We start from the raw sequence: 26,067 nt of genomic DNA, 5'->3' as shown, positions 1-26,067 counted from the left end.
TGACTTGTTGAATATGTAATCAGTTGCAACGTAAAACAAGTCTTGTGATTTCTTGTCTTCCTATATTGCACAACACATTGAGCAATGGCTTCTAGGTCATGCTCCAATTAACACTATGCTTTTAAGAAGAGTAAATGCTTCCAACAGAGTTGAACATGACATAAACACACATACGGATTTATTTTTTAATTATTTTTTAGATTTCTGCATTTATCTGACTACATCCTTCAGGTTTACATTCTTGTAAAGGTTTATAACTTTAAAGACCCTCTTTGTGATGTCCCAAGAGATTTTAATAAGCAAGCATTTTAGTTAACATTAGAGAAGTTTAAGAGATTGCAGAAAAGTGATAATGGTCAAAATAAACTAAAGGTAATCAGTAAGCCGAGACAAAATATAATCCCACCCACTGTATTACACTGTAAATTTAGCTCAGATGGTGGTCAGACACTCAAAGATATATATCATGTAACAATTCTTATCCATTCACAGGCATCTGATGTACTGTAGTGCTATTACTGGTGAATAAATCACTTTGCACATTTCTATGGGCCTGACAAAGGAATGGGTGCTCATCTAGTCATTACGACAGTTTTTAGTGAGCAAGCTGTCTAGAGGGGATGAGAAAATTAGCATCTCTGTAATGTGAAGTAAAACCAAACCAATAAAACCTGCTGGAAAAGCAATTTATTTTGACTATGCTTTCTTAAAGAGAGGGGTGAAGAAGAAGATAAGCCTCTTTGGGCTAGTGTATTGTAAAGAAATGATGATCTGTAATTGCCTGCTCCAGACTGTCACAGTCTAGACATGCGTTACAAACTCAGCTGAAGGTGGTAGTTGATCTGCCTTCAACCCCAGTGTAGGTAATGGCTTTGAGGCAGGATGTTAGGCTTCAGACTAGTCTGCTATGATGTGTGATTCTACTTTCCATTATACCATGAATCACATCAACTGTTTCAGATAATACCTTCTGCTTTTCCCCAGGTGTCCTCCTACATACTCAGCATAACATCTTTATTATTTTCTAAAATGCATTGAATTTCAAAGTGCTAGAGGTGCCTTTCTTTAAACTTCAGGCATTCTGTACATATATTCCAGCTACAAAGTGTGAGCCACAGTGGGTATCTCCAAAGGCAATGGTTAAGAGAATGGTCTGAGTTAATGGTGCAAAATCAAAATATATGATCAAGACTAGGTTTGTTTTAGGCTGCAGATCTTGAACGCCACTTAAGATTTAGCTGTATATATCATCAGTGCAAGGGAGGAAAAAACACCACTACAAGTAATAATAATAATAATAATATTTCACTGAATTCCAACATGATGACCTCTATTAGCAAAATATGCCAAATTTCTCATACCATCTGTGGTGCATGACACCTTTACAAGAAGTGCAGCTCCACAAAACAGACCACACTTCAATCATTTTTCAGTACTTTGGACAAGATCTTGTTACATTTTGTTTCAGAATTTAATTACTTATTATTTTTAAACTCAGGAGCTTATCTAAAAAATAAAAATAATTGTCAATTAGATGGCTACAAGTTGAATAATTCCCAAACTGTTGAACCATGACAATTAAAATGATTTTTTTATTTCTCTCTAATTCTGACAACTACAGTAACAATGCCCTGAGAGTTTCTCTGGACTGGTGTGTTTGATCTCCCTGCATTGTCTCGTTAGGAACTGCCTGTGCTGATAGGAGTTCTCAGAAGACTTGCACTAATGTGGTTTGATGTCTTCACATGCTCAGAACACACAACCATGAAGAAGACTGCTCAGCAAACATACAGAGTTCCTTCTTATAAAATCAGAAAAACACAGACTTTGCACCACTTTAGAAATGGAGGTGTTTTGCTTGTCCGATAAAAAAAATAGCATTCTTCCAGGTCCTCTGGGTCTAATCAGACAGAAACAGAGACATGTAGTTTGGGAAGAGCACAGAAAGTGACCTGCATGTTTCTTTGGAGCGATGGTGGTAATGATGTTGTGTGTGGGCATAAGCACAGGAGAATTAGTATTCAGGATTTTCATCTGCGACGGATCTATGAGTCACGTATTAATCTGCTGGTGGTGGAAGTGGCCTCCGGAGTGGAATGAAAGGCCAGTGCAGGTCCTTAAAATGAGATTAATAGACGTCACCAGGCAAGCCAGTGGAGGATGCATTTAAATTGCAGCTGCTCCTTTTTTTCATATTTGAGGCAAGAGTGGCAGAAGACTTTGGGGGACTTGAAGCCATAAAGTAGCTCACACATGCAGCCGTACCAGAGTACCTTGTGGGTGCCAAGAGAAAACCTCTGACTTCAGCGCTGATATTTAATGCCAATTAATCCCTGAGTGTAATTTTAAAGCTCTCTCTTTTCTTCCAAGTCATGATCAGCATTAAGGTGATTCTGCGATTTGCTGCCTGCCGGTTGCTAACCTGAGACCATTGTGCTCATTTGAATTATGACCTCGAGCTGCAATTGAACCCTGAGACTGACGAATGAGCCCATAGCCCTGCTGACGTTCTTATCCATTAACATCTACAAAATTAAGTGATTTCCATGTCATAAAGCAAGAGATCAGACAGTCTTGCATTTTCATACGGTGCCCAGTACTGATGTTGAGCTATACCTTAACAGAATGTCATCAAGCTTCACGTTTAATACTCTAAGCTAGAGCTTGTAGTACTGTGACAATATTTGACAATAATCCAAGAAAAAGAGGTAACCTCCCTCATCTTTACGCTGGGACAGAATACAGTGGAGATGAGCACAGCCCTTATATGGGTATGATGCCCTTGGAAAAGAAAAAAAAATATTTAAGGCAAAAAAAAAGTTTTATGTGACCTTTCATATTGTCACTGTCTTAGTATGAATTTGGGCTATGAATCAGTACATTAAATTGTTTTCAAGGTTAGTTCTGTCTTTTCTGTAATCTTGCAAAGTGGCTGATCTCAATTAATTATTTTGGCTGCATCAATACATTTTCTTTTTCTAATATTTTGTACTTTCTTTCTTGGGGGTTTGGTACTATGGATTGTGGATAATCAATAGCATACCATACACTGCATTCCAGTGCACAGCACAATAATAATGCTCTGGACTCCAGAGCAGAGGATCATGGGCTCAAATTCTTGGTGTGATGCTGCTCTGTTGTGTGTATTAGTAAGGCATTTCACACAAAATACTCCAGCAAATGCATCTGTTTTATAATTGCAGCCTCAGGTCATCATTGGTAATAAGCATATGTTCTCGGTTAACATAAATAGAATAAAGGAAAATAATTAAATCAAAAGGCTGGATTGTTGTAGTGTTGTGCAGGTCACACATGTGCCTAAGGCAGACACATGTCTCTGGGTCTCAGAACAGGATCAGTTGTAAAATAAGAAGATAAAAAAGTTTTTCTTTCTAATCTGTCTTTGATTTTCTTTTAAATATGAGACTTATTCTTCTACCATCCACCACTGTAAAAAACACTTGCTTTTTACCTCTCTTCTGCTGGGCATCTCTTTGAAAATGGGGCTTTTTAGCAGAATTGTTGAAGCCAAATACATAAATATTGGGAATGGAAAATTGCACGGGTTACAGGTAACCGCAGGGAATTATGTGCTCGGTTCATGTGCTTACATCATGACTGTGATGCTCTGCCAGCAATAAATAAATATCGAGAAAGAGAATGTGTTGGAGAGCTGAGATAAGAGAGCAGGGTGTTGCTGTATTTTAACAGGATTTTCTTGAATTTTGGAACAGTGCCTTTGCTTACAGTAAATAGCTGTTTTACATTCTGACTTAATAATTAAGATTATTATTATCATTAAAATGTATGGTTTTACAAAGAGTCTGCATGATTTCACTGATGAATCAAACTGCTTCAGAAATTCAGATCTTTTATGTTGAATTCCAGTCATAGGGCACAGTTAGTCTGGTATCATGAAATGTACAATGAACAATATTCCCAATCATTCCCTTCAAAGTAGAGAATATATGCTTAAATATTTGTGCTCTACTTGATAATAAACAAATAATAAACAGCAATATGTTTAACGTCTGCAGTTTTAAAAAATCACCCATCAGTTTATTTTTCAGTCATCCCATTTTCTTTAAACCTTGCCCTCTGCTTTGGATTAAATCAGAAATGAATGTTTCAAATAAAGTTTGTATTGCATTGTATTGAAGTACAACCTGCTTCTGTCAGTTACTATTTCCAAGGGGGCTGGGAGGCCAAGCAGACCTTGTTTTTTTGCCAGTTTGAGTGCACACGCTGCAGGGGTTGGGGCTGAGCAGTCTTTGGCTTTAAATTTGCCTTCGTACTTGAAGCCACCTACTGAAAGAGAAGAAAAGTGATATGTGCCCATATGCTTCTTTTTAATCCTGAATATAAGGAAAGGACTGTACCTTTCCACTGTCATTTTCAGGCTAGATTCAGCAATTTAAAAACAATTCTCTAGCCTCTCTAGTGATTCATGTGTTTGTGTTTGAGCGTTTGTTAGGTCACAGAAATTTTCTAAATGTAAAATGTTTTTTAAAGACATGTATCTATACAATTCTAAAACTGAAGTTTTTGCAAAGCACACTTTTCATGCTCTCAGAAGATGCTTTATACCTTTTGTCGAAGGCTTCTAATTGAGGAAGAAGATGTTTGGGATAAATTAATTAACACTACAGATATTCAGTACCCCGGAGAGATTTTTCTTGTGTTTTAAATAAGCATCATGTTAACCAGAATTTAACTACGTTGTGTACCAAGAGGAATCTGGTACAGATTTAAATCCAGTAACTTTTAAATATCATAGACTTAAACCCCAAGCCTCCTGGATAAGAGGTTAACAGCGATTTTAGAGAGGTATTGGATAATGTTGGTTTAATCATGCAACAGATGTCTCACTGTGGAAGGGGAAAGCAATGCATCATTCCGTTTCTGAAATCAGCTCCTTGATTTTTTTAGTTGAAACTCCTCAGATATATATTAATACATATATATAGATAGTTAGTCAAACAAAAAAAATCTTTATTGAATCTGCTTTCAGATGGTTAGCATTCTTAAGTCACAGAAGAGAAAAAAACTTGTCTGCTGATCCAATTAAATGATCTTAGCGTTCTTTTCTTGTGCTGTAAGGCAAAAGACCATTTTTTATACTTTGCAATATGAACAAATAGACCTCTTAGAAATGTACAGATTGCCCACTTACCTACTCATGCCTGAATCCTGGCATGCAGGGATTCCCAGACGCATTCCAGATGTTGCGCGGGGAGCAAGGAAACAGCAGTGTGCCCGTGCCTGACAGCCCCCCTCTCCGGCTCTCACAGGTGTACAAGAAGAAAGCTGCAGCCAGGCTGGGAGTCATGGGGCACCGGCTGCAGGAGCAGGAGGAGGACTTCGCAGGGAAGGCAGACTCCTACCAGAGAGAAATCCGACACCTCCAGCGGCTGCTGCGAGACAGACAGGAAGTGCTGGACCAAGCGCTGCAGCAGAAGAGGTAAGGCAGACGCAGTCAAAACAAACCAATTAGAGGCCACCGGTGGAAGGGGGGGGGCAGCTGCACAGCTGCAGACGGGCGCTCCCTCTCTCGCTCTGCCCTCTCTCCTCTCGCTTGCTGCTGGCTGTCAGGTTTCGAAGCCGTGCGGGAGGCTCTCTCTCCTCACTCCAGTGGGCCCTGTCTTTGTATTGACTGTTCTTTCCGGAAAATAACATGTATGTGTATGTGTATGGTGCAGATAATGTAGAACCTGTAGACCTGGTTAGCATTTACATGCTTTTGTCTGAAATCTGTAATTTTTCTGGGTTAAAATAGCAAGATCCTTCTTAACTGGTTAGAAACGCAAGCGTTCATCAAACCCATGTAAAATGCTTCTTTTTGCTTTTCATGCTGTCCTTTATTTTATACTTTTTTTTTAAATTTGGAGGTATTCCTTACCTTTGTGAGGTTTAATTTGTGAGTTAATATGCTCCTGGGTAAACACTGTTTTACTTTAATCCATTGAGGAAGAAAGGTACTGTATTTTTCCCCTATAAGAATTTCTTGTAGTCATCTTGTTTTAATAGCCCCAAGTTTAAATAGCAGACAGTACAGATGGTAATGGCTTAAAACATTATATATATTGTTCTTCCAGGATCCTTATGTTCTGAAAACAGAACAGATCACTTAGTCATACATACACACCTTTGTCACCTTGGATTTTGCCAGTTTTATGGTCCAGTGTTAGCAGGTATTTTAAATTCTTCCTTTTTTTGCACACTAAGTGGTGGTTTTATTTGCCCTCTAAGAAAAGAAGAGGTTCTCCTGTATATCTGTGAGGGTGATGTTGGGAAATGTAGAGCCTCTGACATGGAGTCGCGGTGTTGTTTGTGAAAAGGCTGGAAGTGTGCAGGCCGGTTTTGTAAACAGGCTCTGTCAGCTGACAGTTTTCATCTGCTTTATCCTCAAGGACATGAGGAAGAAAAAATTGGAATAGAATCCAAATCAGGTGCCATCCGCAGATAAGATGTACGATGCAGCAGGTACAGCAGAGAGAGTTACCAGCTGCACAGTCCGTATACAGATGGACAACAGTGCTGTCTGTCCTAAACACCTTGAGTCGAGCATCAGTAGCGCACCTGCATGTTTTATTACTGTGATCTATTTCTTTCAGACATCAGTGAAACTCTCTTTATTTTGACTGAATATCCACTCAATAAATATCCCAAGCAGCATGAAGCATTTACTGTAGTTTCCTGTGGTTTTCGAAACGAGTGGAGCAGATGCTGCTTGTACTGTCACCCTGAGGAAACAGGAGCTGAGGAGTCGACAAACCCCTAAGCAGGGGTGGCTCTCTGACAGACTGACAGACGACATCCTGAAGTCAGAAGAAGGGGACCGCAAGCTCCCTCAGGCCACCCCCCTGAGCTGCTCAGGGAGGGAGTTCTTGCCATTGCTGTCGTGGTGCCATTAGCCTCAAACAGCAGCTGATACACAGTGTCTCTGGAAAAGTAAGAGACAACCCGAGAGGGCAGGGCCTCACAAGCTCCCAGAACATCTGAAAAGAGGCGGAACACGAGTCGCTCTAAATCTGAAAGAGATTGGAAATCAGGGACGTTTTGCACCTTCGCTAAACCAAAGTTTGTTCCTTCACCAGCATGCGGAGCATGATGCAATAGTCCATTTAATTAATAAAAAGGTAAAGATCAAGTGTGAGTAGATGACTGGTTAAGGTCAAATATGAAAGGTGTAATTTATCTGTAGCCTGTGTCTGTTCTTGCAGCAGTTACAGTATATGGACTTGAAGATCAGCCGTTCTGTACCATATGACGTGGCTGTGTGTCATACCTAAAGAGATCTGAAAAACGTCTGTAACAGCATGTTGATGGTGGCTTGTTTCAAATGCCATGCAGTATTTATAGTTTGCTTTTTCATTATGGCAATGTTTATTTTTCATTCTCCTGTGCATTCTTGCAGCTAGTTTTAATACACTGCATTCTTTTTATTTTATTGTAAATTCAAGAGGCTCGATTGTAAGTGAAACACTTCAAGAAACTGGTGTCCTCTTATACTGTTCACTATATTGGAATCTGCATTCCATTCATTTTTGTTTTCTCCCTGTGTAAATAATATTCTGATTTAATGAAGCACATTTTAAGAATGTGGCCTGTAGCACTCTGTAGGCAATTTGAAGATTGTTTGTGAATAATGTTTTTTAATTTATTTTATGTTATTGACTTCTATCATCAGGCTTTGAACTTCAAAATATCCTTAGTTTATTTATCATTAGAACCAAATCTCATTTTAACAGCACACAAAGCCTTACCTGTCCCAGTTGCACTGCCCGATTAAAGCATCATTTACCCACAGGACATCACAGGGGAACTAGAAATCAGTGAGGGTCCAGCAGACTTGTGTGGTTCTGGCTGACTTGAGACACACTGCTGTCATGAGTGTAAGAACTGCAGATTCTGTCCTCAGTTCCCACCTTGTTAAAGTCTATACACAAAATCTACTGATCTCAGGGACATGAGTCTTTTATGAGACTATGAGTAATTTGACCCTATGAGTAACCCCTCTTCGGGAGTCTTTATGGGTAACAATGAAATCTCAATTTATAAAGACTTAACACAATTTAGTCGTGATCAGCTTAGGTTTAAATTAAGTGATTTAGAAATCCTTTGGAAAAGAAATTGATACCCCTCAAGAAAGAGTCACACACTCACACTGTGGCCAATTTTCTCAGAAGCCACGTAACCTATCAATATGTCTTTGGACTGTGGGAGGAAGCCCATGCAGATACAGGGAGAACATGCAAACTCCACTCAGACAGCACCCCAGGTCACGAATTGAACCCAGGGCCCCTGCACTGTGAGGCAGCAATGCTGACCACAGCAGCAGCATGGCACTCCATGGGTACCCATTACTTCTCCATTTCTAAAGACCTGGGACAGTTTAATTGTGACCAAGAAATTCATAGAGCTCAAGATCCCTTGTCAACCATATTCTTTACTTAATTGATCAATGACTTAATTATTATCCAATAACTAATTGAGTAATTGTTCCAAATCTTTAGAAACAGGTAATGTCAGGAGACCTGTAAGACTTACTGAACTGTTTTTTCCAGGTCCAGGACTGGTTTTCCCCCTTCCCTCTGCTACAATTAAGGGAAAAATCAGCAGACTCAAACCCTCCTGTTTGTTCTGCATTTCAACACCAAGCAGACAAAACAACAAAAGCAATGACTGTGACAAGCTCTCTGAAAGTTCATCCCTTTGACGTCACTTCTTAATGTGGAATTTCTAATCTGAATGACAAGATTTAAAAAACCACAAAGCCAGCATTTTCTAATTATTACAGATCTGACCTTATCAGTCCAGGACTTTATTAAAACAACTTTTGCGAAGGTCAGAAATAATTTCAAAATATCCACCAAGCCTTCACTTTCCCTTACCGAGGCATTTGCTCCAGGGCATGCAGGTCCTCTGGAAACGAGGTGAGCACGTTCTACCCCCCTGCCGGGTTGGTATTCCTGCGGTGGACGAGGATTTTGAATGAAAGATCCAAAAGATTTTATCTCAGACTGCTCTTCAGCTCGATTTCAAACAAAGCAGAGGGTGTATTCCAGAAGTATTCGTTTGCTTTTGGCCCCTACAGAAAAGGAAACCGGCATTTCTGGCCGTGCATGAGTGATAATGGCACTGGGTGTGAATTGCCCTCTGGAGCAAATGCCAACACTGTATACGCAAAGAGAGGGAAAAGGAAAAACGGTCTCCAAAGGTTTGTTTAGCTGGCTTGGAACAGAAAGAAAGAGGAAAGCTTTGATCTGCATTGTCCTAGTATGTGTGATAATATGGCACTCTCCTATATAACAGTGGGACTTCACACTCTGTATGGCATGGGTCCAGTTTAACATTTTTGAGAAAAAAAGCCAGACTTGACAGTTTGTAAATGTCTCTTTAAAATATGAACTGCAAGAAAAGTGGTATAACGGGGGATTTAGTTAAGGACTAAGCCATATTTGTAAATAGTGCGTTACTTTTTAAACTATAAAGAACAAAGTATGTTTTTAAATCATTACCAGGTTTAGTACATATGCAGCCTGGTTTATAACAGCTTTTCTTGTATTTCTGATTTTACATTTTGACCTTTAAGATTCATTGTGAACCCTTATATGTTTGCTGTAATTTAACCTCAGTTTTAGTTTGCTATTCAGTTTTTCTGCCCTCTGTTATCCGTTGTTGAAAGATAATCTAAAAGGTCAGTAAGTAATCATAATAAGAAAATCACGCTAGGTTTTTAAAGGTCAAACAGCCATCCTATAGAACAAGTTTAAATATTAATGCTTACATAAAATGTTCTATGTGTGCTTCTGCATTCCATGGTGCATTTTAAAAGAATATTGGTGCAATTTGCATTTTTGAAGGACTTTTAAAGAGGAAGCAGACAGATTTAGGATTTGAAGGATGTAAGGAGGTAATCTGTCAGATGTGTAAAAAGTAGTAAATAAATATGACCTAGTTTTCCTCACCTCTTGAACAACACATGAGTAGCTAACCCACAACTTTTTTTCTTGTACCTGAGGATGCATTGAAGTTATGGAGTATCATGAGACATTTTTCCCTCTCTCAGCTGTCTAGTTTGGTTTGTTACAAGAATGTCAACCTCAGTTATGCTTCAAACACAGCTGCGAGGGAGCAGAGTTATGTATTTCAAATTTTTATGAATTCAGGGAGGCTTTTTGGTTTTTTTTATCAGGTAGAAGAATCTGTATTAATATTTCATTCATTTACAGTATTGTGAGTTCTCATTTCTGGCATTTTATTCTCTCTCTTATTTGTCTCTTTTATTTTCTTTCTTGTCTTATTTTGAAATTTTTTCCTGATGAGGAGAGGCTACGATTCGGTATTTCACAACAGCCAGGCGAGTAACTTGCACTCCTGTGCCCTGGCTCTTCCCCTTGTATTAGAGATGTGCACGTGAACAGCACATGGTGCGTGCAGCTAATTGAAGCCCAGTTAATACTGAATCCCTCCTTTATTAGTATAGTGAGTTGAGAGGGGCCCCTGGGTATTTACCAGAGGGCTGAAGCGGAAGAGCTTTGTGGGCTGGCAGAGAGGGGTCAGGAAGGTTTCAACATTCCTCAGTTTGACAGGTCACTGTCATCATTCCGAAGGCTCATTCCTTTCCTTTATTCCCTTTTGAAAATAGCCTGGAGTCTCCTGCTCCCTGTCAAAAGAAACAGAAAGGGAACATTTGCTTAGTCTCTCCAGACTCCTCAAACAGGACCACAGGACAAAATGTCACACTGAGCACAAGGTCAAGTCATGTCACACAGAATGATTCTAAATATATGGTTTGTTCTTCATTGATTAAACCTATAAAGCAAATTGTAATGGGATTTCTAAATGAAAAGGCTGCATCGAAATGTAATATAAAAGCAGATTTAAAATAATTAAGACTGAGTCATTCTTCACTTGTTAGATACCAAAATCTGCTTACATTTTCTGTACTAGTCTTTATAGAATCTGGAGGTATTCATGACCAGCAGATCCCTGGGCACTGTATCTCTGGCTTCCACAGTAGTGTGTAATTGCTAATTCCAGTTTGAAACACCATGGCACTCCTTTGTAGGTAATGTAACAGACCATAAAGTAATAGAGCACTGGGGTGTATTCCATTAGTCTACAAGTGTTTCTCCTAGTTCTCTGTTACGGTTTCCTTCATGTACATGATGTTCCTCCTCTCCTGGGCCAGTTCTGTCATTCATATTTGTGTGTATCCATAATATATTGATGTATTTGCAGAATTATCTCCGAGTGCTTGTTAGAAGTTCAAAAAAAAACTTTCTGTGTGTGTGCAATTTTCATGTCTAATTCACAAGCAGTGCGAGGAAGTCTACAATGAACTGTCTTTTGTAATTATGTTCTTCTCCTGTAGCCTATGACATTATTATTAATCACATTTACACTTAAAGGTGATTCCTTTTGGTTTGCCACCTGGCAATGCCTGCTTGCTAATGTAAGTCCAGCTTCACCAGTCAGCTTTCATCTAAGAGTGCACAGCTCCTTATCTCCCTGGATGTCCAGGCAGTTGACTGTGAAAGAGGCAGACACTGTCTTCAGGCGGCTGGTGGCTTGCGGAAGCCTCACGTGTGCGGTTACGTTCTTGTGTTCCACATATTTTTTAGTGAATCTTTTTGATGCCGCTTACAAAGTCTGAAAGCATGATCCTGACAGTGGAAGCCTTCCTCTCCCTGCACACCCTGTTACACGCTAGATCAGCATCCAGATGATGAACACAATATACGGTGTGCAGACTGATCCGCAGGACAAGTGTGGTACTTCTGCTGCCGTATTCTCTGATTGCAGAGTCTGGATTCCTTACTGGCCTGTTGCAGTTTGAGATGTCTCTCAGCTTTCTGGCAAAGTCTTGTCTTCAGGAGACGAATATCTAGTCATCTGGAAGAGCTAGATCATGCTGATAAGGATTGTAAGCTTACTAAGAAAGCAAATACTTTATAATGGAATTCTGGGCAGCTATATTTTAAATATTATAGTAGTCTATGGCCTTCCACAGTGTAACCTTCCAACAAGCAATTTAATTTTAATACTGTAAATACTGAAATATTTATTGGGCTTCAGGCAAACCTTTAATGTTACAGTACCACTCTTAGAGTTTTGATTACATTACCATTTGAAGTACTGTTCCTGTCACTCACAGTAACTTGAAAAGGGCATACTTTATTGACATTTTAAGAACTTAGTAGTTCACTTTTTATTTTAAATTATTGGGAACGTAAGCCAATTCTCAAATTTCATTTCAAGCTCAACGTTAACAGCATAACGTGAAATAAAAAGCTGAGTGTTGAAGTGTCCTCCAAGTATTATTGTGTTTGCTACTCATTGTTTTTTTAAGACTCTTGCTGAATTCTTCTAATGGCCTTTTTTTAGTTATGTTTATTATTATACAACACTAACTCCTATTTTAAAAATATCAGCCAGTATACCAAAGTAATGTCTCAATGTTCTAGTTGTATTAAGTGAGCCCTGTTTTCACACAGGACAGGCCCTGCTTTCTTGTGCTTTCCTGCTGCCCAACTTGAAAAATGTGCAACAAAAGACAAGGCTAAGAAACAAAGGAGCTTGGAGTTGTTCTCAACATTTCTTACCTCCAGTTAAATCAGATTTGGAGACAGTCTTTTGTAAATTCTTGGTAGTATTTCAGAAGTGAAAGGAAGTCATGGACCTTGTACAGTAAGGGCATACCTCAACAGCAGTCACTTTCCTTTTCCTCTCCGGAAAGAATAGTGCCTGTATCCCTGCATCACTACTGTTCAGACATCCCACTGCAGCAAGTCTCACAGTCAGCCACTGTCCTGCTGGGTTATCCAGATGCTCCTTTCTTTTATAGTGGATTATCCCAATAGGTATGCACTGTATTGTTGGTGGCATTAATTTACGTTATGAATGCATTGTTGGTGTCCGGTGATTAATGGTGAATGTTTTATAAAAAAAATTAAAATGACATTTATATGGTCACATCCACAATTTTCACAATTTAAGCTCTCTAATTTATTTGCACCACCTCAGAATATTTGGCCCATTGGCTCTTATTTTAAATAAGATACATTTTCTTTAATGTGGTTAGAAACTCAAGCTTTGGACCTCTACATCTTATGTTAATCATCTACAACATCTTAACTGTCTCTTAATTGGATGAATGATTGTAAAACTGCAAAGCTATATCATTGAAAAGTAATGACAGTTTGACACCTTTTATATACTAAATGAATAGCCTTGTTTTAGATACAAATATAAATTAATATTTGATTTGACCGAGGGAAGTAGAGAGATCTTTCAATGGAATTGAACTGCAAATGAAAGTACTGACAGGGCCATGTGGACTACTGTATGCACAGTATGTGTACAGTCCCCAGAGGATTTACAACTTCGAGTCAGGAAAAACAAACACTTGCATCCATTTGATGTCTAGAGAATTTGTTCTGCACCTGAAGGTTTCGGATGAAGAAAGCGGAGTTGAGCTGGGGGCTGGGAGCTGATCAGACGGGGCCTTGCACAAATGCAGGCAGCCACCCCTCAGATTAATTCCTCACTTGTCACAGATTCATATCATGTGAGGCTGAGCGGAATCTGGGCAGACTGAATTTAAAGCTCGAGATTCAGTATCGTCTGATTTTCAAGTGTAGATGTAACCAAAGACTCCCCCAGCTAGTCCTCAGACTTCACCATACCGGCTGCAAAGCTTTTTTTTTCCCGTCTGTTTTCTGTTTTCAGATATTTCAACCCAGAGAGTTTTCAGGTGGATGTGAAGATGTTCACAGTCCTGTCATTATCAGCCACGTGAAAATGCAGAGACACAATGTGGTTTGTGGTGTGATTAAACTAGGCAACAGCTTTTTTCCTGACCTTTGGCATTCCGTACAGAGACAGTGTAATATCAGCCTCCTACTGCTTTGGATCCAGAACAGACCATTTTTTTGGTCAGCCCAGGGAAAACCACCATAAATCTTAGACCTATTACATAGTGCCAGACTAAGGTTTAACTTGAATTACGTTTTCCATGACGCTGTCTGAACCCACATGTAACCATAGGAGTATGATTGGTATGGGTTGTAATTATTCAGCAGCACTAGTCTTCCCAGTTTTCTCTTCCTTCCATTTGTTTAACACCTGCACCACCGTTTCCTATCAAGCTGTCTTTAACTTATTATTGCACACAACAATCACATACTAGTTCTGACAGGTCACTAATTGCTTATCAGCCACGTGGCCTGATTGAGAGATGAATGGGGGGGTTTAATGCAGTCAGCTATTGAATAGGAATAACATCCTGAAGCAGCAATCACAGCTTTGTTTCTGAGGGGAGGCTTAATCTGACAGCTCATTTAAGGCCCAATGATGAAAATGAAAGAAAAAAAACATGAGCTATTCTCTCTTCCATTTGCTAACGTGACCCATACTCGTTTTTGTGTATACAGAGTCTTAAAATCCAGAGGTTGCCACACAGTGTTGTGCATTCTGCATTCAGAAAAAAGGTCATTGCAGAAGTGGCTTTTGAAGCCTTAGATCGTAATAAGGTGGAAGAAGAATATTTTATTCCTGCACATTTGCAAGGTACAGTCCCTTTTAGGAGGGTGATATCTTTGAGTCTTAGATGCCTGCTCCCACTGAAAGATTTTCATCCACTTAACTTCCTTACGTAAAAGCTTTGGCAGTACTCATATAAATTAAACATGATCACAATTGTTAAGACAAAACTGGAACAATTGTGAAATACTTTGAAGAGCTTGGGTCTGGGAGATGAGACCACATTTAGGAGTTGTATGAAAAATAAAAAAATAATGTGAGCTTGTGTAGTGTGATCTTTTTTATTTCCCTATACGCCGACTTTTTTTACCACAATCAGGAATTTCCTTTGCCTTATGCATTACATAAATTTTCTATTAACAGCTGCTAATTAAAAACTACTACACTGTGAGTTTGGTTACTCAGTGATGAAACCACTGAGAAAAAATATTCCTGCTGTGCTTTGATTGTAGATGTGCGTTCAGTTCCATGTATAGGGTGATGTGGTTGTAACAGTACAAAGTGTCTGTGAACAGCACTGTGCTCCACACATGTTTAAATGCAGCAAAACCCCCTAAGTAATTGATTTTACAAGAGGTATTTAGAACATGTAGACTTTGGGGATTACCTTGGTTCTCACTACAGAGGTACTTCTGATTTTTTAATTAAAAAGATCCTGGACTTTCATTTTGTGCAATGTTTTTGCAAGCTAAGAAGTGACAAACTTAAAAAATTCTAGTTAGTAGATGCAGATTTCCGTCAGACTCTTTCTGGGAGAGCAAAATAACACAAAATAATTTTTGTTATCTTTTAATTCAGTTTTTTAGGAGGACTCATTCCGATGAGATGTTAAACCATGTCGCTGTCTTCTTTGTCATGAAAGATTTCACGTTGTGCTGTTTGTAAGAGTAGTGGTGTTAACCCTGGTGTCCTTTCTGCTCAGTCTGGCTTCTCCAAATTTTCCCCTTAATTCAATTGATATTGGATTTTTCCTCTTTTCCCCCTGATCTGCTCTGGAGGCATCAGTGGATGAAATAGTTCCCTTCCTCTATGAAAAGCACTCTAGCATCCTTTGAAGTGAAAAATGCTGTACGATACATTTATGTGTTTTTTTATCAGTCACCCAGGCATTTTTCCACCAGAGTTTGTTTTAATTTTTGAGAGCTACTTGTTTTTTACCTTTGAAGGTGAGAGCACACCGGTATGTCTTGAGCCAGCTCCAAGTCATACTTGAATCCAAGGTAACAGAGGCTAGATCATTACAGATGTGAAGTGTTTTCCTTGGCTCTGGTTCAGATGTGGGGTTACATGTGGTTTCGATACTGAGAGTTAAGCGTGAGCTCATCCATGCTCTCAATTGCAATGCAGTTATTCTATGTCAGGATGCAAAAACTTTAAGCAAATAAAGATAACGATCTCTGTTTTTTTCTTTACTGAAACTTGACGCAGCACATAGGTTTAATGACATTTTAATAATAGTCTAGTACTCTAGTTTGCATGACTTTTCCACTCCCTGTTAGGAAAAGCAAACAAACTTGAAGTTTCGAGAGACTGACGTGCTCCAGTACCAGGCCTGTGGAGAAGAGGATGGGGAGCCAAGATAAGCAAACAGCGGGGGGGTGGCTGGTAGTGGCAGTGTCCCATGTTGTACCAGCAATGGTGGAGATCAGGTTGATGTGACCTTGGCCGCTGTTCTCTTTAAGTGCTCCCGGGAGGTCAGCGTCCTCTCTAGGGTCACTCCAAGGTATGTTAGAAAAAGGATGGTGCTGCAATTTCTAATAGTTCTGAATGTTGAGCTCCTTCATGCCGTTTGTGTTGTAGAGGTGAACAGGGTGAATAGGATAGGTGTTGTTTTGATACTGTATATCCTCATTTAGGGCCTGGTCCAAGGTGTCAGAACTGGAGGATTGTGTTGCCAGACGGAAGTCACCAGCATGTGTAAACTTTCAGGGTGTGGTTTTAGAGAGGTCATTTATGTACGGATGCAATAGAGTGGGAGCCAAGACTGAGCCTTGAGGAAGTCCATTGTCAGTCCAAGGATCAGCATTCACGTCGCGCCCCCAGGCAGTACCCAGGCATGCTTGCTGGAGATATCCACCAGGATACCCAGGAAAATAAATGGGAAAGGCAATAAATCAGTGCAAAGACATCCACTGGTGTAGTGGAGTTGCATTGATGTGGTCAGAAATTACATGTAATGGAAGTGTTAATGTTAGAGAGAGGAGCACTTAGGTGACTATAAATAGGAGATGACTGGAAAGACTTTGGAAGTACTTAATTATTTATGTAGACCTTATGCATTGGTTTATTGAATACCGTGTGCTATCATTTGCAAAATATTATTTCTGACAGTTTTCAAAAATTGTGAATTGTAGCTGCTGTTGAATCTTGTCATACTGTCTCAGCTTTCCTACCAATGGCCTTATTCCATTGAAAATATTGAGTCAACTGCAGAAAAGGTAAAGCTCAGTGTCATTGCACCTTTTTGATTTCCTAACACCCCAGGTGTCAACTTTTCTCCAACCACTGCCTTTCTTCTCTGGCTGTATGGCATAGTGGCCTGGAGTCCTTTTGCCATTTCTGTTTGAAATAAAGAGGTTTTCCAGCTGTGAGAAGTCACATGGCATCCCATCTCCCTTGGGGGGCTCTGTCCATTCTTCTGAAGGCTGGCAGAGAGAGAGCTGTGCTTCCTGGGGACTGGAGCATTTACAACAGAACAGCACAATCTAACTCCCACATACACTTGTACAGCGCCATTCAATTTTATATGGAATTACTTCAGCTGAGCGTGGACTTGAGGAGGATACCATACCTGATGCCACATCGTGCTGCTGCAGAGGGTAAAACAAGTTAAGGAATGTCAAATGAACCAAATGCCTTGTGTGTAAGAACGGCGGGAATTTAGGATTTATGCCTTTGTTTTTAAATAATCATATGGCATGGCCATTTTAATAAATCCAGCCATTATCTAGCCACTTTATCCAATTCCGGGTTCATGGGGTAGACAAAGCCTTTCCCGGCAAGCAATGGGAGCAAGGCAAGGTGCACCACAGACACAAATACACACATACTCACGCCAGGGCCAATCTTCCCAGAAGTCCATTAACCAGCAGTATATCTTTCGACTGTGAAAGGAAACCCACGCGAACACAGAGAGAGCATACAGACTCCACACAGACAGCAGGAATTGAAGTCAAGCTGCAAGGCACAAGACAGCAATGCTAACAACTGCACCAGTGTGGCACCCATTGAATTAGCCCAAGCATATATCCAGCACACTCTAACAGTCCTCAGTATGGGTTTGCCCTCCTTTGTCTTTCAAGTATTTCAAGCTACATCCTTAGAGTTAAAGTTTTGTTTACATTAATACAATGGTGTGACTTACAGCTGCAACTAATTAAAGTTATTATATCAGAAATAAAAATACAATATCTTTTTTTGCTTCCACACTGACTGTGTGGCCCCCTTGCCCATAAGCAACGAGTGTTGAACTGCAGCTGTCGTTTCTGCCGCAGTGGAGCTGGCAGTCCGGACGCAATCATAAAGGTGGAGCACGTTCAGCTGTCCATCCTGGCAAGGTGTTACGTCTCAGAGTCTCCCAGATCGTGCCCTGCCATTGACCGACTAGCTCACTGGCAACTCCTGTCAGGTTAGACACGGCTGGATGTGGACACTCCACACATCAAGCAACAGTGCGGCGATTCAGTCCAGAACGAAAGCGTCAACTCTTCACAAGTGGGTCATATCGGTTCCTTTCTGTGTTTCTGATTTTTATCACGTTTGATGCTGAAGAAGTTTATTCACCTCCTCACCTACCTCACTCAGTTTTACTACTTATACAACAGAGCCACTCAAGTGCCTCATGGTACGGTAAGTCATGAACTGTCATGATTGGTTATACAGGATGGACCCAAGAACATTTAATCAATGTTCAAAATCCATATATTTTATTTTTCTAGAAAATACTGTATGTGCATTAATAGAGTAATACGTGTCTTTTGATGCTCAGTAGCTTATTTAATGATGCTATGAATTTCTTAAATAACACTGGTGGGAGGTGAAAGAAGCCAGCAAGGTTAATGTTGTCACCCTTGGCTTCAGCAGTTGAGCTGGAATGAGTCCATAGCTATAATAAGAATGGTCAATACTGTCTGCTCTCTATATAGGTCTGATCCCAGATCCTGTTGCATTTGACTTTCACCGCTTTGCAGAGGCCAGATGTACAAATGTGCACGTTTCACTTCTGTCATAGTGTACTGTGGTGTAAATGAACACGGGTAATCAGTCTACAGTTTGAAAAGAAATAAAGAAATGCGGGATGCTGGTGGGTGAATCAGTGAGGTCTATAGAATATTAGGGGGCAACGCCACATCTGACAGTGAACTCCAGTGCTCACACCTGAAGAAGGCTTCACAGCCGAAACGTTGTGTTTTTTCTTTTCTCTTTTCAGCAGGGAATAAACCTATTACTTGTTCATTAGTGGACTCCAGGGTTCAGTGATAATCATAACTAATGTTGATCATGGGCTGAAAACAGTGATTTTTAAGGGGGTGAGATGAGTATTGATATTCATAAATGTCAGACCTACTACTACTGTACCTTACTCTGTCTGCTAATCACATCTCAGAAGGAAAGGAGTGTCTTTATGATGGGTGTTTCTGAGGAACAACTGATTAAATATAATAGTTTATCTCAGGCATTAAAGCTTCTACTATAATAATATTTAGAAATTACTTTTTTAATGGCTCTTCCTTTCAATACCTGTGAAAGAGATCCGCAAGGGTGAAAGGAATATGCATATTATATGGAAATGAGTTGGATAATTGTATTTTTACAAGGGAAAAAACAAGGTTTGATGATTAAATAAAAGGAAGATGATTAAATGCAAATCATAGCTTGTTAACATGTGTGGGATTACATGGTGATCATTTCTAAGTGTTTATCTTTGCTTTTTTGTAGTTTGCTATGTAATTTCTTATTACACTCGCTTGTATCTTAATTTATTGCAGTTACTGTGAAAATTATGCTTTTTATTTTTATGCTTCGAGTTAATCAAACTCAGAGAATTTTTGTAGCATTTGTTTATAATGAATTAGTATTATTTGTTACATAATACACCATTCCTGTCATATTTTAACCCCTAAATTCCTGTGATGTGAAATTGCTTGTGGAACTGCATTTGCAGTGCACAGTGAATATTTTCATCCAGCATAATTGGTTCTGAGCACAGCTTTCTAATGCAGTAATTAATTACATTGCAGAGGAGTATAGACGCAGTCACCCTTTACTGGGACACTAGTTTGATTGTCCTGAGGTTTGCTCAGGGTGTAGTCTCAGGGAGCCTGGGATTGGCCAAACTTCTGTATCTGGCTGCAATGAGTTCTCAGGTTCACTTACTTTGCCTATGGCCACAAAATGACATTTATTAATCTGACAGGTGCTCTAGGAAGATGAGAGATGAGAATTAAATTACACTTTCTTGTTTTTTCTCTGTTTCTTCCCCCCTTTGCTGCTCCTCTCAGAGACGTGGAAAGTGAGCTGGAGGTGGTCTGGGAGTCGGCCTGCAGAGAGAACCGCAGAATGAAGGAGGCCTTGTTCGGCTGCTTCTCCAGAAGGACCCCGGCTTCGAGCGGCCCCAGGCTGCAGGCGCTGGGCTTCGGCTCTCCCAGGGGCCCCCGGACGGCCGCCGAGCAGCAGGGGGAAGGCAGGGGCTCCCCCGAGCCCCAGCTGGGGAAAACCGCCTCCCCGGCTTTGACAGCAACGCAGAGGGGTGGCAAGTCCGGGCTCCAGCGGAGCCCCATGTTTGAATCAGATTCGGACCCGCAGCAGGGCCCTTCCTCGGATGAGAGCGAGCAGAACGGGCTGGACTTCTATTCTTAGAAGATGGGTGTGCTGTCTGCGCGTGCCCCCAGAGCGCGAGAGGGTAATTAAACCCTAGGAATCTGATGGGGTGTCATTTTTCTCTATTTTGCATAAATTAATCAATTTAATCCTACATAACATATTTCATGCAGACAAGTTTGTGTTCTCCATTCCGTGCAATGAGGATTCTTTGCTTTTTTTTCTTTGGAGTCCTTGCCTAGTTCAGTTTTGCTACATGCTGCTCAGGGAAGTCCCAGTCTCTCAGCCTCAAGCCAGTGACAAGCTCTTGCCATGGCAAAGTATTTACCATTCGTCTTTCACACTTCTGCCATGGTTTTGCTTTATTTGCCACGGTTTCCTGTACTGTAGCTTTTACCGTATTTTCACTGTGATTTATTGCCCTGATCCGCGAGTGAGCCACAGTGTACTATAGTGTTTCTTAGAAACAATTTCAGTATGGCAGGCTGCGATATTTCAATGATCCCTTGCAATAAGTGAAAGCATGTTAAATACATAGAAGGCTGAAATTAAAATAAAGGTCCGAAAATACCACAATAATTTTACTGTGATAAAACTGCATAAATTTAAGCAGTAATGAGTATATGACTGAATTCAGATCACAGCTCTTAGCATGCCATTTTCCCTAATAGAGCTGAGAGCTGGTGGTCTATTGGCACCTTAGTCACAGAGGCCTCATCGGGTTTCTGGGGTTGCCTCTTAATTACTGCTCCATCAGACGAGCTGAGAAAAGGCACAACAGGCTCTCAAGCCCACGATGCTCTTCATACTGTTCACTTAACTGTCTGAAGCCTGCAAGGAAAAAGGAGTTTTTCCAGCCTTTTCAGCCCTACTGACTACAATATGCAGCCATAAAGCACCTCCACATATTATATCCATTCACCTTTGATGAGTACGGGACATGAGTCCTCTATTTAGCCATTAAGCCTTCTCTTCAAGAGTGTTCTGTCATTAAAACCACTTATTGTTATGTATTACATCTTTTGGGTTCGTATTATGAATGATATCTCCTTTCTCTTTTGTCCTTAAAGATCTGCTTCTCCACTGTTTTCAAGTCCTTTCCGAAAGTGATTTGAAAGGAGAGCAGATTTCTATTGGTCAGATGACTGTCTTTAATCCAGACATGCGAAGGTTGTAACACCAATGAGAACCACGTGCAGCTGTCATGTGGTCAAGGTGACAGCTGGGTTTCCAGTCTGTTTTTCGTCATGGTGCACCGTGGTCACGGGAGACCTCAGGTTGTATCTGTGGCACTCGAGGGGGCACAGCAGTTAGCACTGTGGCCCTGGGTTCAGCTCTTTGGACGCTCCCTGCGTGCAGATAGTTTGTTGTCCCCGTGTTCATGTGGGTTTCCTCTCGCAGTTCAAACACATGCTGGATGGTTAATTGTTTTCTGGGAAAACTGGAAAACTGGCCCTGGTTTGATTCCGGATGTGTCTGTGTGTGCCCTGGGATGGACTGGCTTCCCATCCAGGGCGTGTCTTGCCGTGTGCCTGTTGCTCCTGTGTCACTGGATGGGATAAAGCCATTAGAAGATGGCCAGAGCTGGATTCCACCTGTGGTTAGTCTACCACTAGGTGAGATTACCCATTCATACAAAATGGTTTCACTATTGAAAATGTGTGTCGTTTCATAAAGATGTTGCTCTCGTAAAACAAACTGCATGGATACTGTAAATTTTAGGTTATTGTGTATTACCAAATTAAAGTATTTTTATAGTACAAAGAATTTATAACTTAAGAAATGAATTCATTAAAATAATTTATTAAATAATTTCCAAATATAATTTAATTTAGTTATTGTGATTAATACATATGTGATACAGTCCCTAACATCATAGGTCCAGTGTTGAAGAAATCAGATGCCCTAGTTTTCTTTTTATATATTATATGTAACCCTAAATATATTATTTAAAAACATTGCATAATAAGTATTCATGCAACAGAAGTCACGTGTGGAATAGGATTTAGAGATGTTCTAATTCATAATGTTAGTAGCGTAATGAATGCATTAGATATGCATCACGTTCACTCAGTTAATACAACATGAATGTTAAATCTTTCCTTATCCTCTGCTGCAAATTAAGTCTTGAGCCATTTGCTTTTCTGTAAATCAGTTTTTACAACACATACATAAAATAAATACGATCAAGGCTAATATTGTGCGATTACAAAAACATCTTATTTTACTGAGCTTTATAAACTAAAAAAATATCACTCTGACCTCTAGTGTTACTGCACTATAATGGAGTTACTTTCAAAGTTGGCTCAACAGATTCTGGCTTCTGGCTGGCTGGAAACGTGCCCCATTTGTAGTAATACTGACAGTGTCCAAAAAAACAACACAAAGAAACAGTTGACAGAGTGATGTTCACCTCAAGATTCACCAAGAGAATTCTTATGTTGTATTAAGTGTACCTGGGGTACGATCTGTGTGGAGCCTGTATGCTCTTCCTGTGTTCACGTGGGTCTCCTCCAGGTGCTCCAGTTTCCTTCCACAGTTCAAAAACAATACTTTTAGCTTATTTGGCTTCTGGAAAAACTGGTCCTGGTGTACATGCCTGTGTATACTGCAGTGGCCTGGCATCCTGTCCAGGGTGTGTCCTGCCTTGTGCTGATGGCTTGCTGGGAAGAGCTCTGGCTCCCCCGTGATTCTGGATTGGAAGAAGTGGTTCAAAGGAGCGTGGATGAACATTACCAGGTTTCCACAAGACCTCAGCAATTAATTGCTCCATGGACCCAAGTGTTAAGTTTCTTGATGTACACACATTTGTGGCATTTGAAACTGTGAGCTAAGTTTCAGGTTGACTCTTTCTGACATAATAGTGACTAATGTAGATCTCTGTTCACATTCTCTTGATTTGCATAGTTGTGCACCCTGACAATAAATTAATAATATTGTAAAATTAGGGCCTGCATTATCTTATCAAATCCCAAGTGTTTATTTCTTGTCTTAGTCACTTTTGGCCCCTGAAATGTAAGAAACAAATCGTACCATCTTTTGTTCTATTTTTTTAAGGTTAAATTTAAGAAGCACTTTTTTACTTTGAAAATGAATTTCATCCATCAGTTATTTTACCAAAGTTACTCCCCTGATCTTGTTTCACATATTTACTGATCTGTTGCTGGTTTATTGCTGCAAGTAGATTTAATAATACGTTTGCTTCTAACAGCTGTTCAACTAGCTAGTTTACTCACATTAAAGTGTCACAGAGCATTTCTCCCTCCATACAGTATGAGTTTCATATTTGATCTGAGGCATTTAGAGGAGCTTTGAAGGTCTGTAGTCTATGCTTTAAATGACTTGTGTTTCCATTGTCTGCTTTCTATTCACTATACAACATGTTAGTTTTACAACTGGTAGTCATGCTAGCATCAGTTAGTGTGTTCTCTGGTATCTTCCAACATGTTAAGGTGCAATACTTTTACCTTAATTCCTGTCATTGTTGGCATTGCTACCCAGACATGTCGTAGTGAGATGTGGTAGTTGGAGAATGATAGGTTTCAGATTTTGCCTTGGTTATGAAGGTCTAATCGTGGAGGAATTATTGGAGGACTGCATTTCAGATGAGCGGTAAAGGATAAAAGGGTAATCGTTAGGACTGACGCAAAGGGCCTGACTTCAGACTCCGGGATCTCTTCATTTATGTGCCTCTTTCGCCAACAGCTAAACAGCCATGTAAAAACTGGTTGTGGTTTGACACAGCTCTCTGAAAGCAGGCGGATGTTGATGTTGTTAAGCACAGTCATGATAAAAGGAAGGTCTTTTACAAATCACACGTAGTTAATGAAAAATGATACTGCAGTCCTTGGGAGCACATGGTGCAATAAAATATGAAAACCACTGGAATGTGTAGACATTTCCCACTTCTCTTAAGTGAACTGAGACTGCCTAGCCTGGTGTGAAATATTCTTCTTGTTTGAATGGCTTGGTCTATTTTTATGAAGACTTCAGTTTTTCTAGTTCTTTGCCTTTGTATTTTGAGGAATGAACAAGCACTTATATGCAAGCTGTGTGCGTGTTCATGCCATCACCCCTCCACTTTGATGAAGATGTTTCTATATTTCAGAGGTTCAGCACATGAGATTTATTTTTTGTCTACAAGCAGTAGAAGTGAAATACTATACATAGACACTCAGGGGAGAAACAAACCAGCATCTCGATTTAAGATTCATTTATTTAACCAAGAAACGTGCTTTGTGTTAGGCACCTTATTTTCACAGAGAAGCTTGTCCACACGAGGCAACAAGTGATATGCTGTAAAGACATTTACAAATAAAATAAAAAAAACTAATGTCAGTTGTCAAAAATATGTAAAATACAAAAGACAAAACAAGAGAGCAATCAGTACATGTTTTTTAACTGATTTTATATATAAATTCTGTACAGTGTCAGTTAAACAAAACATATGTTGATTTCTAGTGGTTTGGATAAACTTTTTCTAACTTAAAAAAGACGTTGCACTATATCCTATTCTATCACGCTTTAGCACAACTACTAAGAGGTGGGACCTGCTAGTAAATATTTTAATTGTGCAATCTTCCATAACCTACATATTTAGAAACTCAGTCACCCTCGATGTCATTTCTTCCATCCTCGTGGGGTTTAGCAAGTTCTTCAAATCTGTGTACGAGACTCAACAACCTTTTTTTGTCTATGATTTCCAATCTGCTACTGCATTTATCAGAAACCAAGCTGTGCTCTTAACTGATGGGCTGGGGAGTCTACCTTTAGACATACACAGTGCTGCACAGTATGTGTTCTACCTTACAGAGGGACAAGGCCTGTTTCAGGCCTAAAAAGCGTCTTTGACTCATTTCAATAGCACACTGATTTGAGGCCTAGAGGAAAGAAGAAATGATATGAGTAGCCAAAGTTACCAGCTTGTGCCAAAAATCTTTTTTGATTTGATTTTACGAAGAGTTCATACAATCAAGCATTAAAAGGAATGTATCACCCATTTTACTCATGTATGTTTCTGGACAAATAAAATATAAAAATATACGGATGTTGAATAAGTATTTTTGGTATTATTTGTGATTCACTTGGGTGATGATGACTTTTTCATAAACACGAATCAGATCACTACTGAGAGAGATGGCTGGGCACAGGTGATGGGACCTGCTGAACGTCCAGCCTTGTGAAAGGAAAGAAAAGACGGAAAGGAACCACTATACCCCTCTTAGCCAGACAAAGACAACAGCTTTGTGCCATCAGTGTGCTGGGACACTCATCCGCAAGCAGACTCCCGGTCCGAGGCAGCAATTTCTAACCTGGCAAGGCATTACAGTCTAGCTCAGTCCGTCAATAGCCCAGCCCACCGTGGGAGATCACGAGTCAAGCTTCTCTGCTAGGATTGCTGGGGAGGCCAAAGTGTTATGATCTGGCCAGGAGTGTCTACTTATGACTACGTGGCGCTACACAGGACCTCACCTGCCAACCTTTGACGATATTCTGCTCATGTCGCAAAGGTTTTCTTGCCAGATGATAAGGCGGTAAGCATGCCACAGATTCCCCTTTCAGCAGACTCAAGTCCCATCACAGGTCTGTCGGCTTTATCGAGACAGCCTGTGGCAGCAAGAGCTCATAGACCCGTAAAGAGGCACATGGACTGTTCAGGATTAATAAGAGGAACGGGATATATGGTCCCTTAAAACA

General features: G+C 40.1%; 1 protein-coding gene across 2 annotated transcripts in view; it reads left to right on the top strand.

The window, feature by feature from the left end:
- Nucleotides 1-25,417, top strand: part of cep89 (centrosomal protein 89) — an 86,962-nt gene extending 61,545 nt beyond the window's left edge. For both annotated transcript variants that reach the window (XM_088939241.1, XM_088939242.1), the window contains 2 exons: nucleotides 5,292-5,461; nucleotides 20,052-25,417. In XM_088939241.1, coding sequence (XP_088795367.1) covers nucleotides 5,292-5,461; nucleotides 20,052-20,409 — 528 coding nt within the window. In that variant the 3' untranslated portion in view covers nucleotides 20,410-25,417. The remainder of the gene's footprint in view (nucleotides 1-5,291; nucleotides 5,462-20,051) is intronic.
- Nucleotides 25,418-26,067: the final 650 nt, after the last annotated feature.

This window comes from Atractosteus spatula, chromosome 21 (genome assembly GCF_055471065.1).
Source record: "Atractosteus spatula isolate fAtrSpa1 chromosome 21, fAtrSpa1.hap1, whole genome shotgun sequence".
NCBI classification, from domain to species: Eukaryota; Metazoa; Chordata; class Actinopteri; order Semionotiformes; family Lepisosteidae; genus Atractosteus; species Atractosteus spatula.
This window is presented reverse-complemented; position numbering and strand designations above follow the sequence as displayed.